General features: G+C 39.0%; 1 protein-coding gene across 1 annotated transcript; it reads right to left on the bottom strand.

Moving 5' to 3' along the window:
• Positions 1-1,549: 1,549 nt before the first annotated feature.
• Positions 1,550-16,765, bottom strand: AP1M2 (adaptor related protein complex 1 subunit mu 2). The gene is made up of 12 exons (XM_072399598.1): positions 16,513-16,765; positions 13,724-13,880; positions 12,931-12,998; positions 11,945-12,075; positions 11,534-11,681; positions 10,522-10,648; positions 9,682-9,824; positions 9,224-9,295; positions 8,448-8,606; positions 7,989-8,114; positions 6,840-6,915; positions 1,550-5,052 (listed from the first exon to the last, which is right to left on the bottom strand). Exons 1-12 carry the CDS (start codon positions 16,552-16,554, stop codon positions 5,030-5,032), a joined length of 1,272 nt encoding a protein of 423 aa, XP_072255699.1. The 5' UTR covers positions 16,555-16,765; the 3' UTR covers positions 1,550-5,029.
• Positions 16,766-18,714: the final 1,949 nt, after the last annotated feature.

The following is an 18,714-nucleotide window of genomic DNA, read 5'->3' as shown; positions in this document are numbered from 1 at the left end:
TTTTCCATGCAAATGAATAATCTCAAGCAATTCATTAATTTGCTTCTTTTTATACACCCTACTATACACCCAACACTACCCCACACTTTTTTTAATTAAAAAAGGGCTGCTAAAAAAACTTTGTCAGTGTCTGCTACCTGTCACTCACTGCTGCCTTCATACATCGGCTGGATCACACTGCAGCACATGTGTACATGATCAATGTGCATGGTATGTTTATACTATTTACAAATGTACATTGATCATGTACATTTGTGCTGCAGTGAGAACCAGCCGATGAATGAAGGCAGCAATGAGTCTCTGCTCATACCTTCTCTGCCTGATGGCTTCAGCCCGACAGCTCCAGCGTTACCCCGGCAACAGTGGTGTCACGTGACCGGGTTCCCTGGAGTGCAGATGGCAGGCAGCCAGAGCTCAGGCAGGAGAAGCAGCCTCAGCAGCCGGCGGGCCGGATGAACAACCTCAGCGGGCCGTATTCATCCCGCGGGCCGTAGTTTGAGGACCCCTGCTTTAAACTGTATTCAGCACAATCGCCTTCATTTTGAGCTACCTGTGACTAGTTCTAATGAGCCATTTTAAACCTTTGCCAAGCATCTTGCATTAAGCACTTTTTATTTTTTTTTTTGTGTGTCATTACTGTGTTGTTTCACATTTGAATTGAGGGTGCTGGTACCTTGATGCCAGCCCAGACATTCTCCAAGAGTTCCCTAGCCTTATGTTTGTTTGCGCTTCATCAGTGGAGTCTCCCTTCTGTGAAGCTCCCAACCTAGTATATGTTGGGCTGGTTAAGGCTAGTCCAAGAGGAATGGGATCCACCTGGATGGTCAAGTAGACCTAATTTACCCTCTCTGGAGTATGACTTGCCAGGGGGAGCAGGTCAGAGACATAAGGCCCTTCCTATAGAACCCTAGTGCACTTTTTTTAGTCTGTTTGAGAGAACAATATTGTGTAAAATATGGGCTTAGATATACCTTTATATGGAGATTAGGAATTAACCATGAACTGGAGCAGTTATTAGGTGGTTCAGACATAGGTTCAAAAAAGCTCAAAGTATAGCATAGATTGGGCTATTGGAGGGAATTGCTGAAAACAGAGCAGCAAAAAGGATGGTACAATGGAGACCAGAGGGACAGTGAGCACAAGGAATGCCCAGAAAATGAGGATATTGGAAAAATGGGAAGCAAAAATTGGAAGTATAAGGCACCTGATACATCAGAATGGAATAATATTGTGAAGCCAGCCTAGGTCTACATAGGTCTGTAGTGCTGGAAGAAGAAGAAAGATGCTATTTCACAAATGTGCGGTGTTTGATAAACAAGTGCCATCTTTTTTTTCTTTTTAATCGCTACAATCAAGACCCAGCCTTATCAAGTTTCTGGTTTATGATAACCTCCTATAAAAAGCTGGTCTTTACAACAACAACATGTTGTTGGAGCTAACTAAGGTTAATGAACACTGCAGGCAGATTTAAAAGGTTACAGAAGGTAATTTGTAGTCTGAAGATGTTTTAGCAGTATTCACATACAAAATACAGACTTCAAACACAACGCTAAGACAAATAAAATTTATTCTTCTTAGGTAGGTTTATAACACATTTTCCTCATATTTTGCAGATGTCTTTAAACCTTGATGACAGCTGCCATGACTTAAAAGGCTACATATCACACATCAGGCCACATAAAACAAAAAAAGTGAAAGTAACCAAATGAGTATTATGTCAAAGTAAAGTAGAGCAAAGTATTACGTCAGTTTCCAACATTTATCGCTAGGGATTGTTGGATTCCTGTGTCCCCCAACATACACTATGGTTCTGTCCTCTGACCCCTACATAATTTTTGAGTCCTGTAATTTGGTAGAGATCAGATGAAGTAACCACAACACATAGTGGGGGGACACCGGAATCTGACACTCCCGAACTGTACAATGCTGAAGGCTGATGGAGTCTGCAGCTCCGGAATAGAGATGTATGACATCTTTTCTACTGCAGAAAATCCTCTGGTAGTGTTTTCTTCCAACCCGACAAGATCTCTTTAAAAAATTTTCATTTTGTGAATATGCCACATCCACAGCCATATTGGAGTTAACACACATAGGCAATAAAAACATGTGTTGACTTCCTGTGCACTGGAAAAAAAAAGTGCTTTATTTTCTTTGGCTTTTGGAGATGGCCTATATGTTCTCACAATCGTGAATAGGCCCTTTCGATGCACGTTAACTCTATAGCCTAAAGAGCATCAACATTTACCTTTACCTTCTGTTTTTTATTATAACCTGCAAACGGCACATATCTAAGAAAAACAAAAATCAGTTTATGACATTAATGTGGCCCTTTAAAATGATCCGTCTGTTCGGAGCCCCCAAATTCTAAAAGCTCCCCATGAAACAGACATGACAAGACCTCCACCCAAGGCAGTCAATAAACAGTGCATAGATAAGAGTACACAAAAAGACAGACCAAAAACACAATATACACACTTGTACTAAGAACCAAGATATTACAACAAGAAAAGCCAAAACATTGTTATTACTCAGACCAAAAACATTATGGTAAGATTAAAAAGACAATGATGAAGCATTCAAGAGGTGTTAATTACTATTCTGAATAAACACAACTAGAAATAAAACCTTTGATTCTCAAAACACTTCATAAAATTAAAACAGGTAAGTAATTTGAACATAATGATAATCAATATTGTAAACTATTTTTGTAATATTAGGGAATAGCAGGGTAAAAAACACACATATATTAATAAAATTCCATATTTGTGGATCCATGAAATAAATCAGCCTTTCTCAACCAAAGTTCCTGGAAACCCCACATTACTCTAAAAGTTCCTTGGCTAATGTGCAATATGTAAATCTCAGATAAATTGCCATAAGCACTAATAATCTTTTCAGTTATCAGAGGTATTATTACCACTGTAAGGAGCATTCTTCCCACTGTCTATTAAATTTAAGGATTCCCACCAATCTGAAGGTCAATACCAGCAAAAGCACTCCAATAATAATCAATGTATGGGGAACTTTTCCAATGGCACTTTTGGCCATCAAAAAGAGGAACTATTACAATTTAACAGTCTGCTTTTCATTCATGGCCAGTACTATACATTGTTTCATTACTGCAAATATTTTTTTTTGTATAGAACAAAGCCCAATGATTATTTATTGGTTTACATATTCCTTTATCAATAACTTACTGAACTTACTGCTTACAATAAAGTCTCAAGAGCTGCATATATACATCATTTTGCCAAAAACTTCCCCAAGCCTACAGGGGGAAGTTATGATCTAGTATTGCTTCAGTTGGTCAGGTCTATGTTCAGCCATGTTATGTGCTCTACTATCTTCCTGAATATAAAAGTTTTTTCAATCTATCCTGGGCATATTCCAAAATGACAATACCAGGATTCTTTGGGATCATAGTGTAAAGGAATGGTTCAGGGAGCAGGAGACTCTTCCATCATCAATACAGAATCCAGACAAAAACTAATACAACTCTGGACGGAAAAAAAATGTGATAAACCTGTTGAAACAATACCATGGCTAAAGCATGCCGTAATAAAATCTAAAGGTGTTCCAAAAAAATATTAAAGTGTATGATTTTTTGGACCAGCGTAACAATAACCAGTAGGGGTTCTCTGCAACCTGGAAGTTATTTCAAGGGTTCCTCACTTTAAAAAAGCTTGAGAAAGCCGGTAATAAAACAAAGATTAATTGCTTTTATTCAAAGAAATATTTTCTTAGAATAGTTCATTAACTTAGAATTATAGTTACTTTGTGAGTTTGTAAAATTTACTTTGTGAGTATGTAAAATGCTCATTAAGTTGGATTAACATAGTACTAAATTAAAATTATAGTATATCCTCACCCTGTCTTCTGCCCACAGTGCCTAGGTAAGGGAGATGTCTCATTACTCAGGGGAAGGCAGAACAGTCCATTTTACTGAGACCTTAACCTAAAAATGTCATTTACCCCCTTAGCATTATTCCAGAGTATGACTCGGGGGGGAAAAAGCGGTAACCCTGAGCCACACTCAGGGTAGCTAAAAACATTAAAAATAAAGACTTATCTGGTCCCATCAGCATCGTGCCTGTGCGATTCCATCCTCCGGCCATGCGTGAGGCGGGGTGGGAAATTCAAGTTATTTTGGATTGAATTCAATACAAAATAACTGTATTGAATCCAATACAAAGTGGTTAATATAATATTTATATGATTATATTATATGTATTATATATGCTACTGTAAAGTTTTATTACAGGTTTTAGTATTTTTAGACACAACTTTAACAAATTTTTGTGTTTTTTATTTAAAAAGTTTATAATTAAATTTATTAAATATTGGACATATTTTGGTAAGTTATGCATAAGAATTATAGGCCTACAATGTAATATAAATTTTCATGCAAAACAAAGTACCGCTTTTGGCGTAAAAATACGGACAGAATTAGAACGCCAGGGGGGTTAAGTAATCACACACAAGTACACCAAATACTGCCACAAGAATTTAACTACAGTGGAAGCCAATTATGAAAAATCAATGTTAAAAAAACATATCATTTGCCCTAGTCATTAAAGTGGAAAATATTAAAGTTTGGTTAGAGAATAAAATCATTTTTCTATCCTTTTTAAGTTAATAAAGTCCTCTAAAAAACAAAACTAGATTGTACTCTATTCACATAACCTGCACAGGGGAATAGTCCTCTATGGTAGGTGATATAAGACCTGACACCCGCATATGTACAATGACAGCATGCACAAAGGTATAATTTCAACACAACACAGGAAATGCAAGATCATGTGAATTTTCAGATTAAAACTGCATCATCGAACAAAGTTAAGACATGCACCACGGCAGGTTTACAGCCAAAAAGTCAGCAGTGGAAATATTTATAAGAGTAGTTTTCGTAGCAATTTTGTAATAACAATAATATTGTTTTCTTCACAAATATATATTTTTATCTTGAGTAGAAATGTAATTTGATGTTAACAGCTCTTCATATGCTTCCCAAAAATTATTCTTGAGTGCATCAGTTTGTGCGTAGCTGGTAATCTGTGAAAAAAAATCACATTAATTTAGAATAGTTTGTTCCCACTGAGAGATAAAAAATTTATGGTCCATTAAATCAAATTGGCTGGCTGACTAGTAAGCTTTTTATTCCCCACTATCTTTGGAACTTCAGGATGAAAAAAAAAGGAAAAAAAAAGGAAAAAAAGCGCTTATACCAAAGAAACCATCCCAACCCCTCAACAAAAAATAACTAAAATAAACCTTTACCTCCCCCAAACCTTGGGTGTTACTTGTAGGCCCTTAACCTTGGCTTGATAACAATCAAGATCCCTTACCATATCCTGGAACTTGCTACATGCCATTGGTACATGTGCCAAGCTGTTGGCATTAGCTACCATTATACCCTATTGCATTTTTAAGCCTTTCTGCTCAATTGTTACAAACAATTTAGTTTTATTCTACAGCTGCCACACAAAGATTTATAGTAGAAAAGATGCCCCAGTGGTCGCATGGGACTTCAATTACTAATTGTACACTCGAGTATAGTTCAAACTTTAACCATTCCTCATTGCATAGCTCATCTTGGTTCCATAATGGCAAAAGTCTTCAATTTACATTACACATCTCCCTATTACTGTGTGTCACAATGTCAAATATCATACTTAAGTCCTGTACTAAGCATCACCAGCTTTTCCTGGCTAGCTAAGTCATCAGATATTCATATCTAAGATACAACAATCACTGTCGGGAGAAGACCCTTGAGCACCCAAACTGAAAAGTACAGAGTTTGATCACCTCTATAATGAGCTGTGAAGTTCTTTAGCTATAAAGGTTGCAAGTGCTGCATGTTTTGCTCCCCCTTCCCGCTGTAATGCCCAATTGGGCTGTCCTTTTTGCCTACCCTCCAGCTTAGTCTGTGCTTAAACATGCTGGTGGCATAATGAACTGCATTATTGAAGTATGTGATTTTTTCAGTTCATCTAATCACACCCACAGTTAAGTTGCTAGTTAGTGCTGCCACTAAATCTCTAGTTGCCTATGGTGCTGCCTACTTGTGGGGTGCTTTTTCAGTCCTGACAGCCTCCCTGCTTCAAGAGCCATTGCTCTCCCTCATTAAGAATGCTGGGATTGGTCTTCACAGGTGAGTCTGCTACTGTACATGCTAGAACATGTTTATCTACAATTCTGTGCATATGGGAGGAAGGGGCTGCCTACACTCCTCCCATACAGAAGAGCCAGCTGGGGCCACCAAAATGCTCCAAAAGGTCAAGCCTGGAGTGGAGATTCTTCATTTAAACCAGGTTAAAAAAATTCAAGTCCATGTACAACCAACAATTTCTATTAAATAGCTGGTGGACACTCCAGCTTAAAGTTCCTCACAAGTGGAACTGCTCCTTGATCACTGAATTTATGTCAATCTGTCTAGGAATGTCCTCTTCTCCAAACTGACACCCACCCGCGAGGGCATTTTGGAACTTGCATGACTCACAAGAGTCATTACATACTTGTATCAGAGTTGAGGGCTCCTGAAAGGAGAACTGACGTAGGGTGCTGTGATGTTTTCAGGAAACTATGTACAACACTCTGATAAGCCCCCCACCAGCCATGAAATGTCTGCATTAAAAAAGCACTGACAACCAGCAACAGCATTATCTGATCTAAAGTATGGTATGTAGTGAAAACAGAAAAGTATTTTTAAACAATATTTATAGTGATTTCCCTGTTGATGAGCATGAAAAGGTGAAAACCAGGGAAGGCAAAACACAAGCGGATGAAACTTCAGCTTACTTTTTACAAAGATCACATTAACACGAATACACCACACTCACCTCCACTTTGTGTAATATATCTGACCCACGGAAGTGCCTGGTACCCACTTTTCTCGATAATTTTCATATACCGGACCTTGAAAGAGAGAGAAATGAAAGAAACTTTTATCTCTTCACATATCAGTAAAACAAAACTGTAAATTTAGAAATTCCCAGGTTTTGCAAATTTCTATCACCGATATGGATATGTTTAGCCCAGGTCATAGGCTGCTCATTCATTCTCCACCAAGGTAACATAGTGAACCCCATGGAGAACACATGGAGATAACAGCAAACGTAGTTAAACACAATAGATAAAGTTGCCAATGAGACAAACAAAGTTGACCGACCAATCCAATACATTTTTTGATCAGTAATTGCTTAGTTGAAATTCCCAAAACACTGCATCTATAGTTTCAATCACTGTTTATAGATAGAAAGTGGTAAATTCTGATCACATTTATATTTAAATTGTTTGAACACACAACATCACATAAATTAACAATATCTTATTTATGCATATCCAATTGGAAACACTTTCAGTTCCGATCGTTTTATCAAAACAGAGATCAGATCAGAAATTGATGTTAAAGATCTTAAGGGTGGAGAATCAGATTCATACAAGTCATGTTCCTGACCAATTCACAGCGGCTGCATTAGTTCATCGTTTCAGGCTTGCTTCCCTTCATTTCACCAGGTAATACCTAGGGGGTTACACTTAAACTATATATAGACACATCAGATAACTGTCGCTCAAAATGAATGATCCCCAATTTAAAAATGTTTGCAAAGAACGACTTATCAGTTTTCAATACTTTACATAAAGCTAAAACCTGATCGTTCACAAAGCTCACACCCATGGACTGTAGATGCAATTGTTTAAAGATCGCATGCCTACTGGTCGTACATGTCTGACGACATCTATACATACAATACAGCCTGACAGATAAATCACCAGGATGTATGATTGAAGACAGTGTTGAGTTAACCCTCAGGCAAACCAAAAAAATCTCCAGTGTCTCAATCATATAGCCCAATTTTATGTGCTTTCTAGCAAGCCCTGCTGTCCTACAAAAACATGACACTGTGCAAGCAAAGCTATGTGTTTTTGGTGGTTTCTCCTTATGTTTTTCCGGTAGACCCCGGATCCCCAGTATAGTATATATGTACCTGAATTCCAGAAACTGTAAAATAGGGAATTTCAAACTTGACACTGATTGGAGGTTTTCCTTCCATTTCCTCTGTCTCCACACTGGGCAGTCCGAAGTGTGCCCGCATTAAATACTCTTTGCCACCCTGCAGATCAAAAACAACAAAGTGTAACTGTAAACTTGTCCACATTGGGAAACAAGGCAGAACTAAAACTCAATACAGATGCCTATGTCTTATCATGTAAAATAAAAGTGGTTGCTGGTGAACTCTCGTTAAGTGATCGGGTAGGAACGAATCACTAAACAACACCAAATGGTAGATTTTCATCCAAGACAATCACAATCATCAAAAATCTTTTGTGCAGAAATCTATTGTACAACAAATCTAACACCAAATAGCAAAATCAATTTTGCTGAGCTCAAGTGGGTTTGGGTTTGCACCAAATTAATGACAGGACCGCATAGCTGTATTGCTCACCGGGAAAGATTTGATTGTCCAGACAACCACATTTTTTTCTGGGACGTATTTTGCACTTCCAACGCTGGTTTTAAATTTTGGAGAATCAGCGTCACTGGGAACCGGAACAGAAATTTCCACATTATTCGCTACGGACTGTTTCTTGAATTGACCTTTTGCCTAGTGAAAGAGAAACCAAAAAAAAAATATAAGCATAAGATTTTAGAGAAAATGTTAATGTCAATGTCTGGGCAGTGGGAACTATTACTTTATGTCTAGTGTCGTCACCAAAATTTTGATACTTGCAGGGCCAGGCCAAGGAAGGGGCAGAAGAAGAGGTCACTTTGAGTGTTTACGCTGAAATGATAAGACCTTCAACGTATACAGCCGAAATATTTCTGAACATATAGGGAGTGTTGGGGGGGGGGGCACAATTCGGTCTTTTTGCCTTGAGTACTAAACAACCCAGTCTTAGTACTTGTTACTTATGTCCCCTTCTATTAATGGTTGTATTCATGCTTTTTTGAATAGACGTTCATTTGGTTGCAATATCTTGCATAGGTTGGAGTTGCGCTGGGCCTGGGACTGCATCAGTTATGTCATGGTATTCTGAACACCAAAATAAATAAAACTAATTCAGTCTTCCATGTGTCACCTTTTGATAAGAAGCACAGACTATGTTCAATTTTTCTGTCTGTAGCAGGGGGGAAATCACATACCATCACCTATTTGTGGCACCCAATGGTGGATGGGATATCTTCTAGGGCTAAAAAGAGCCACACACTAAATAGCCGTACCTTAACCATGATTTCCAGTCGACTGTGACTAAACTTCTCAATCACGGATTCAATCCATATTAATGGTTTCACCTGAAAAATAGAAAATAGGTTTTTATAGTAGCCAGCTTATATTGTATAATAGCCAGATAATGGAATACAACATCACATAAATGGTGTGATTGTACAGTTCAAAGCCCTTCATATGGGATTAGATTACACAGCATTCAGAAATGTTTGCATTAGATTTCATAGGGGTACACGACCTTTGGATTTTGCCCACAATTTTGATTTAAAGTTTTTGGCACCATGTAATAAAAATCCCTTTCTAAACAGAAAATACATTTACAAATTCTATCTAGAATATATATATCTATAGAATATAATAACCAGTGCAGTGCTGGTGTGTGAGTATCCAGCTATGTTATTCACAATGAATATTTTGTAACCTTACACAATGATATTACTACATTAGGTACCTGTGTGTTCAGCCGATAAGACATCAACTCGAAGTCTCCGTCTGGAGGAATAAATGAGATGGTACGATCGTTCTCAAATCGTGATAGACGAACGCACTGATGGAACTTCACATCTTCCAGTTCCACTGTCTTATTCTTATTACCTGTGGAAGTATTCAGATTTTCTGATCAGAAGCTGCAAAACGTTGCAGACAAATGTATGTGATTCTCCCCTTCCAATTGTTTTCAGAGGTTTGAAATTTTGATCAGGTGTACTGGAATGTTTGCACACATGATGCAACTTTTGCACTATATACACTGCTAAGTTAAAGGAAAATTCCTTCATTTTTTCTGGGTTTTTTTGAATTGTAAATCAAATATGTGCATTCCCCATTGCAGTTTCTTTGCTCTCTATAGCAATCATATGATGGACATGTTGTCACCATTAATATAATTGATATTATAAGCTTAGAACGTTTATTGTTAAAAACCTGGAATGTGATAAGGAAACCTGCAGTATATAAGTAGAGAACATAATAAACTCTATGCAGACTGTCATTGGATGTTACCCAGGACCCAAACTTTATGGGAAAAGTGTTAATCACTCAGGAGAGGTCAACGTAGACACCTTGCACATCTATGTCAGCAGTGGATAGACGTGTCTACAATGTCTTTTTCCCTACTAAACCAGCAGCATTAGAACATTATCTTTCATATACTATGAATGCTCCAAACACTTTTACAGGCAATGCAATACAACGTTAAAGAATACTGCTACAATGTACAGTTATTTCTTCAACATATTAATATTACTGATAGTTTATTAAAAAAACACCTCCATCTCCATTGCTTGGTACTTACGTCCTGTCAATTCAAAAAGGATCCGATCGTTCAGTCCGAGCCTTAATTCAGGCATTCCCGAGAGGAAGACTTTCAGCTTGACACTGCCAACTATCTCACTCAGAAGTACACTGCCATTACTGTTCACCTAAAATACACAAAACATGACATATAAAATACTATATATATATATAATACTATATGACAAAGGAAACTTCTTCAGTAAATAAAAGTGGTTTATGCCATCAACGAATCTCACCAAGTACTTTCTTAAATAGCATCATGGCAAAATTGCACAAAAAACACATGCAACACAACTTTTTAAGGATAGAGAATGGTGAAGGGAAATCTCCTTCTGAGATGTCATTGATGAACTATTCTCCGTGTTTGAATAATCATATATGCATTTATGACCTATTCCACAGTGCTTTACAGAGTCTATAGCCATGTCACTAGCTATCTGTATGTTCCCACCATACTTATGTCATGAATACAAGCTAAGGCCAATTTGGGGAAAAGCCAATTATCATACTAATATGTTTTTGAGTTATTGGAGAAAACTAGGGTGATCAGAAAAAATCCACACAGATATGGGGGGGGGGAACATACAAAGTCCATGCCGTGTCCTGAGCCAGTTTTCCCTATTGGTCTGTTAAATAAATTAACAATGATTTTGTTATAGCTGTAAAGTGTAAAAAGACATCTGCTGATTTTTTTTGGTTTAGTTTTAGATACAGAAAAATTACTACTAGTTACTGTTAAAAAGATTTCTCTTTAACTCCGGTCCTAAAAACACAGATAAAATATCTCCAAAATGAACAAGTTTCCGTTTAAGGTAGGTGTCACCTGAATAGGTGTCCTTTTTGGAGAAGATTATTTAACTTCTTGCAATGTAAAGCAAAGTAGCTCAAACATATCCCGAAAATCGTCATTTATTCCATACCAATTTATTCAATGAAGACGTGTTGAAGTGCACTTCAGATGCAGAAAAACAACGTGCCTATGAGAATAAATTTATATAACAGGTACTTACAAGAAGGTTAACAGACTCTATGACATCGATGAAGACCTCATTTTTCTTGTACTTGAGACCCTCAGACCTCCATGAAACAGCATTTGTGACAGTGGTGGGCACACGAGACTTGGCCGTCTCCAGCTTGTTCCCTTGTTGTGTGATGTACCTGTATCAGATGGGAAGAAGAAAGTGAATTGTTGTTCTTACAGATCACTGGGGCTTCAGTAGAGAGAATGCTACAATGGAATTCTTATCCAATGGCCCTAGGCATTAATAACCCAAAGAACGGCGTCACAATTAGTAGATGTATTCTTTAGAATTTCAAAGAGTCACAACTTAGTTGTGATGATGATGGCAAAATGTAACATTTGCTGTTTTCTGAGGACACAAAACAGTGATTTACCAATTGGTGCCCATCATGCAACTTACTCCTGCAGAATCTTGCTGTCGGTGGTTTGGGGGAAGCCAAAGTCCATGAGCTCATCCAGAAGTTCATACACAATGACAAAGTTGTCCCTGATACTTTCCTCTTCCAGCTCCTTAAAATACTCTGTAAACACCTGGATGATGCATGAAGTCATAGGATTGAGAAGAGGCACACAAAACAAAGCAAAACATTCTAACTTTATTTTCTAGGGATGATCATGAAACTATTCCAGCTAAACACAATGCTCTGCTGCTCCTTAGTAAACCAGATCAGCTTATTTTCAGCCTATATTGGACAACAGAGACAGTTCTAATAATGAAGCCCATAATAATTACTTGGCACTGCAGAGAATATTCATCAACTCAGTATTAAAATTACATCCCTATCTTAATATTTATATTTATTTTTGGGGGTTTAAAGTAGGACTTTAAACCTATCCCAGGTTTTTATCCATGCTCGCTAAATATCAAAGAATTTCATCATTTTCAATTTTGACATATTTGATAACAATTTTCTATGTTGTTCCCTAAAATTATACTAGTGTATTTTTGTAATCAAAATAAAGATTTGATTAATATTTACGCAGCTATCTTACAACATAAAATATTGTGACCATCTTTTTTATATAAATATATATACACATATCACCCCCTTAGCAAATATTTTCTGATGCTTTTTATTTATTTCTAGTTTAGTTTAATAAAATGTTTTTATTATTATTCGTTTTAATTGTTAATTTTGTCTTAGGTCTACACAGACTCGTTCCCCTGTATCTTGATCATAATTCTGATTTCATTGTAGACTGAACAAATAATATAATAAATGTAAAAAAAAATCTACTGTAACTATTACTTAAACATCAAATTACATAAACCAAAAAAACTGTTTTGTTTAAATTATATTATAGTTTTGTTTTGTTTTTTAAAAAAAACAACGTTTTAAAATGATCTATCCAATGTTTCTGTGATCATAGATTGAGATAACTTACCTCTACCACCTTATAAAGGAAGGAGTACACAAGGGAAGCATTTGCATTTTTATTTGTTAATGCAACCACTGGAAAGACAAAGAGTTAAGGAGCAAACATATACAATCCATAAGCTAGAACACCCTTTAAATTTGATAGTTTTTTTTTTTTTTTTTTTTTTTTTTTTAAATAAAAGGTCATTTCTTACCTTTATTATTCCAAATTTAGGGGCATGGCAACGAAATAGGGGCAATTGATTTTTTCATACTTGGACCAATAAAAGTGGTGCGTTAAGCACACCATGAAAATAATAGGTGCGGTTATAATTAGGTGTGACGTTGACAGTCACATGTGAGTAAGCCAGGGTTTATGAAAGGTAGCTAATGTGTGAGCTTAAAAAATTACATGATATGGGACATGGGGGTTTACTAAACAGTAATTACATTTAAGATCTGCTATTAACTATCTGTGGGTCACAAAGAAGAAGACAAAACGTGGGGACTAAATTCCCAGTTTGACGTCACCAATACAGACTAAACAGACATAGTGGGCCCGATTTATTAAAGCTCTCCAAGGCTGGAGAGGATACACTTCTATCAGTGAAGCTGGGTAATCCAGCAAACCTGGAATGGATTTCCTAAAAGTCATTTGCTATTTGTTAGCAAATGATTTCAAACCTTGACCAAATCTGTTCCACGTTTGCTGGATCACCCAGCTTCACTGATGGAAGTGTATTCACTCCAGCCTTGGAGAGCTTTATTAAATCAGCCCCAGTAAATGGAAGTCATTTGTAAATGCTACATGATGAGGATACAATAAAGGTTGCTGTGTTTGATCCACAGGAAGTGGACTTTGCCATGAACAAGAAGCGGTGTCAAGTTTCCTTCTTCTTCTTTCTGGACCAACAACGGCATGAAGTGATCGATCTCAGTCATATCAATGTTGCCTTTATAATTCCGGCAGATGAGGGGCTGCAGAAAAGACAAAATCAACTGAGTTTAATGGGTGGAATAAAAGTCGGCTGTATAAGTACACCATGGAGTTTTAGTGTATTAACACAACATTTTTTTTTTTTTAGTTGTGAAATTTTTCCTATCTGTGTCTCAACAGGAAGATATTCCTTCATTTCCTGTCATGTAGGTAAAACTAGAAGTAGAGGAGATCTTTCCAAAATGAGGGAAATTTTAAAATGATTGTTATCTAAAACAAGTACTTCTTCTCTACTCCTATTTAATGACAACTCAAAGTTTTGTATTGCTCTTCTATTGCATAGACACAAAGAAATCCCGACAGGGGTTCTTATCGTACACCCCATCACTATATTCATATGCACCCTTAGTTATATTTAAAAAAGATATATACATATCGGTACAATTTATTACCACTTATCAGATCCAAGGGACAGCAGTCATACTATTTACTTCTATCCCTTTCTATAAGGTAGTCACAGCAATGTAATATAGCAAAATACACCATTGCAGGACTTGTCTTCAATCACGGAACACAACGCTATAGACATGTATGCAGTTTAAATATTACTCTAGGTGACATAATATTCAGGTGTTCCGGGATCCCCTGCTAAATTAACTAAAGCCACAGCTCACCATACATTAGTGTTGTGGTCAGTATGAAGAATGTCTCTTACATTGCTGGCGAGTGGGAAGAATGTCACCCTTACAGATATCCAAAAAGATCATTGGTGGAAATTCAATAGGTGCCCATGTAAAAAAAAAAAAAGGCATTCAGGTGGACACTTAAAGGAGGAACCCAACAGAGATGAAGACAGAAGATAGAGTGGGGCTGGAGTGTCACATGACTCAAGCTCTAAGGGAGTAAAATGGGCATAGGAGGGGGTCAAGGATAAAAAGTTCAAGCTTTTAGGATAATTTAAGTTCCCTTCATTGGGCTTTATATAGTAACTGTTTTTGGCCCGATAGTGAGGTCTCAAGTTATCACTGTAGGTATAGAATCCGCCAGGTTTAGTAGATCTGTAGATTACTTAGGACACCCAGGGGCCGTTTGTCCTAATTTGCTGATATGGCAGGCAAACGTGGTAAAACGACAGCGCCCATGCTCTACTTGGTCACCAGTCACTAGCAGGTCTTCAGCCATTTTCTGTGGCTGGGTTGGGATGATGTAACTTCCGTGCCACACAGAGGAATTATTTTCAACTTGGCACAGAGCTATGCTCAGCGTACCGTATCAAAATATAAATAAATAAAAAGCCGACTGGTCAGCATTTGTAGGGATGAGGACTTTACTTTTTCTATAAGTTAGCCACTAAACCGGTTCACTTCTGTTCCCAACTTTCTGCATTAATAAACTGCTAGCACAGAACAATATTACCATCCGTAATATTCATTTATCACAGTCATTTATAACCATCAATAGAGGAATTTATCAGCTTGCAAAGTTTCTGTAAGGACACCCTTTTTTTTTCTCTATATTTATTTTTTTCAGTTCTCTCGGTCAATAAGGAACGGCATTGTATGATCTCTCTCTATTGCACAGAGAAACACAGGGACACAATGATGACTGCCTTACCAGGTAACCTTCCCAACCGCCCTGCCACGTCCCCTGTCCGAAGCAACCTGCGACTTCCCCTCTCCTGCCCCAACCGCCCTGCGACGTCCCCTCTCCTGCCCCAACCGCCCTGCCACGTCCCTTCTCCTGCCCCAACCGCCCTGCCACGTCCCCTCCCTTGCCCCAACCGCTCTGCCACTTCCCTTCTCCTGCCCCAACCGGGCTGCCACGTCCCATCTCCTGCCCCAACCGTCCTGCCACGTCCCCTCTCCTGCCCCAACCGCCCTGTGACGTCCCCTCCCCTGCCCCAACCGCCCTGCGACGTGCCCACTCCTGCCCCACTCTTGTTATTTATGTGTGATTTAGGAAGTAATGATAGATCATGGTGGACTTCAGCAAAATGCACTGCATGCTGCCCCAACGGACCTGCAACGTCCCCTCTCGTGCCCCAAGCGCCTTACCACGTCCCCTTCCTTAACTGCCTCTCAATGTCCACTCTCCTGCCCCAACTGCCTTATGCCATACATTCACATGACCTGCCTGTCTGGTATATTTGCAGCATCAGACATGATATCCACAAAAAGCTTACGAAAAAAAATACCAAAAGTGACTATTTGGGTTCCTAGTCAGAGCTAAACCCCCCCACCCCACTCCCCACCTTGCTCCCATATATGTAGAACTGAACACACATGCTATGTCACTAGCAGATCTACAGACTGATCATACAACAAGTGTCCCCATTGTTGGATTTCTCCTCTGTTCCTGTTTTGGTGACAACTCAAAAGTTTTCATTTCCTATAACTTTGAGTCCCCGTAGCTTTTGCCTTCAGATACAATTAAAGAGACCCTGTCACTGACTTAAGGGTACAAGTCACATGATATCAGCATGCAGTGCATTTTGCTGAAGTCCACCATGATCTATCAATACTTCCTAAGTCACACACATATAACAAGAGACACGTTCACTGGGGCTACATAGAAATACACTGTTCCCAGAATGCCCCATGCTCCTAAAGGGGATGATGGGAGTGGTAATTTAAGTAAAGTTGTCCCCTCCCCCAGCCAGCAGTGTGCACTCACCTTCCCCTTGAGATCCAGGACAAACACAGCAGAGGCAGACATGGTGCAGCACTGATCAGACTGTCAGTGCACAGGGACCAGGAGGGGGCTGCTAGGAGGTAAGTTGGAGTCTCTGTGCAGGCAGATCAGGCTGAGAGCTTCCTCTGCCTCTTCTTCCTCCTTCCTGCACCTGTGTGACGTCAGCAGCCCAGGTACAGCCAGGTAGACTTAGAGGGCTCCTCCCCTTCCCTCCCCCATCTGCAGCACAGAGGTGCCCTGGATTGTGACACCCAGGACACAGGGGGAGGGGAGAGGGTGACACTTCTGGTTTTTCAGCTTCAGATATTGCCAAGCCCAGCTGAACTGGAAATGTAGATTGCAATCAGCATGGACTGTGTAGCTAGTTCAGGAGACTCAGTCCTGGATGTACATGTATGTAATGACATGTAAGTAATGACATGTATAGCTGGATTCATCCTACAGAACATACAACACGCTGAACATGTTTACCTGCCATGGCTGAGCTCATCTGGAAATGCTTGTTGCCTGACAAGTATAGAGATCAGGAATTCTGATCTTTTTTCTTTCATTAGTTGCATGCTTATTCCAGAGATTCAGAAGCACTGGAGACAGCCAGGTGGATGGCATTTTCTAAAGCAGATTGGCAATAGCAGCCTCCCTGCTTGTCTCTCCCTACAGTTCTATGAAGGGACCCTGTCCTTAGGATTAGTGTCCTCAATGAAAGCCACCATGTAAAACATAATGATGTATACTTAGCATATATTGTTATAGAACTTAACACTTTCAGGTGAGTTAGTACTCCCCTGTTTCACTCTGTGGTCCCTCCCACTGGCTCCCAAGTCCATTGTAGGACACAGTGGCAAGTGGGAGAAACCATATTTCTCAGTGGGGGAGTAGGTGGCAACACACCTGAACGGTCCATACACCTGTAGTGACAGGGGATCAGCAATGGGGGGCGCCAGAGAAATAATGAGGGCCTTCTCCTCCTCCTGTGTCACTGTCTGTCATTTGCAACTCCCATGTACAGCATATGTTGGCGCTATATAAATACTCTTTAATAATAATAATTATAAGTATACATCATCATGTTTTTCAGGGTGGTATTCAACTTGCATGCTGATCTTAAAGCAGAAGTAAACCCAAAATGCAAAAGTCACCGTTAGGTAGAGGTTTTTGGCAAAAAAAACCCTTTCCTCCGCTCCTGGTGGTACAGGGCATGCGCCATGCAATGTAGAGCTCAACTCAGTGCTAAGAATAGGCCCAGATACCAGAGACAATGTTTCTTCTGCACATACGCAGGAATAACGCCATCAGTGGCAACCCAATGGCTGAAGATGATCACGGTGGACCCGGAAGAGTGGGCAGTGGAGATGGCGGGTTCAGGTGTTTCCTGAAATTCCTGGTCATCTCTGCAGGGCGCTGGTGACATCAAGTCCATCAAGTTCAACCATTAAGGAAATAAACATACCCCAGATATAAAACACTATAAGACATACTTGGTGCAGAGAGAGACAAAAAAAATCCCCTGGTACAATTTGATCCAACAGGGAAAAAAAAATCCTTCCTGATTCCATGAGGCAATCGGATGTTACCTGGATCAACAGTCTCTGTTATCTTTAAAACCTTAAAGAGGAACTATACTCAAAAAACAAAACAAAACCAAAAACACAGTTACCTTCAATCCCACAGGGCAGACTGATAACCCCGAGGGTGTCCGGCATTGGGTCCCGCGTCATCCCGACATTCATCCCGGAGCCGCCTCTCCAGGTGCCGCTATTTTTGTCTTCTCTTACTGGTTCTTCATTCTATGTCACCCGACCCAGGCTCGAGATTGTGTGACGTAGGATGAAAAAAAAAATTGACGATCGATCTTATTGCGCTTGCATGAGATTGGCAAATTTTTCTCTTTGAGCAAAAAGGATCCTTCTGCGCATGTCCGAAATGCTCTGGCATGTGTAGATGGAGCACCCAAGAGCCTTTGCTCTTCCATTCATTCTCAACTGCCTAAAAAAAAGTCTGTTGCACTTAAAAAAAAACAAACAAAAAACTGAATCTTTACTCTTTATAAAAGGGTTCTCTACCTTTTTCTGTAAAGTGAAAATTCTGAGTATAGGTACACTTAATCCCCAGTTATATTCTGTACTTCTAGAAATCAGCCAGCTTTTTCTTAAAGCGATCTATAGTAGTTGCTGAAACTACTTC

This window comes from Pyxicephalus adspersus, chromosome 2 (assembly GCF_032062135.1).
Source record: "Pyxicephalus adspersus chromosome 2, UCB_Pads_2.0, whole genome shotgun sequence".
In the NCBI taxonomy this organism is placed as follows: Eukaryota; Metazoa; Chordata; class Amphibia; order Anura; family Pyxicephalidae; genus Pyxicephalus; species Pyxicephalus adspersus.
Note: the sequence above shows the minus strand (reverse complement) of the source record. Positions and strands in the feature narration are given on the sequence as shown.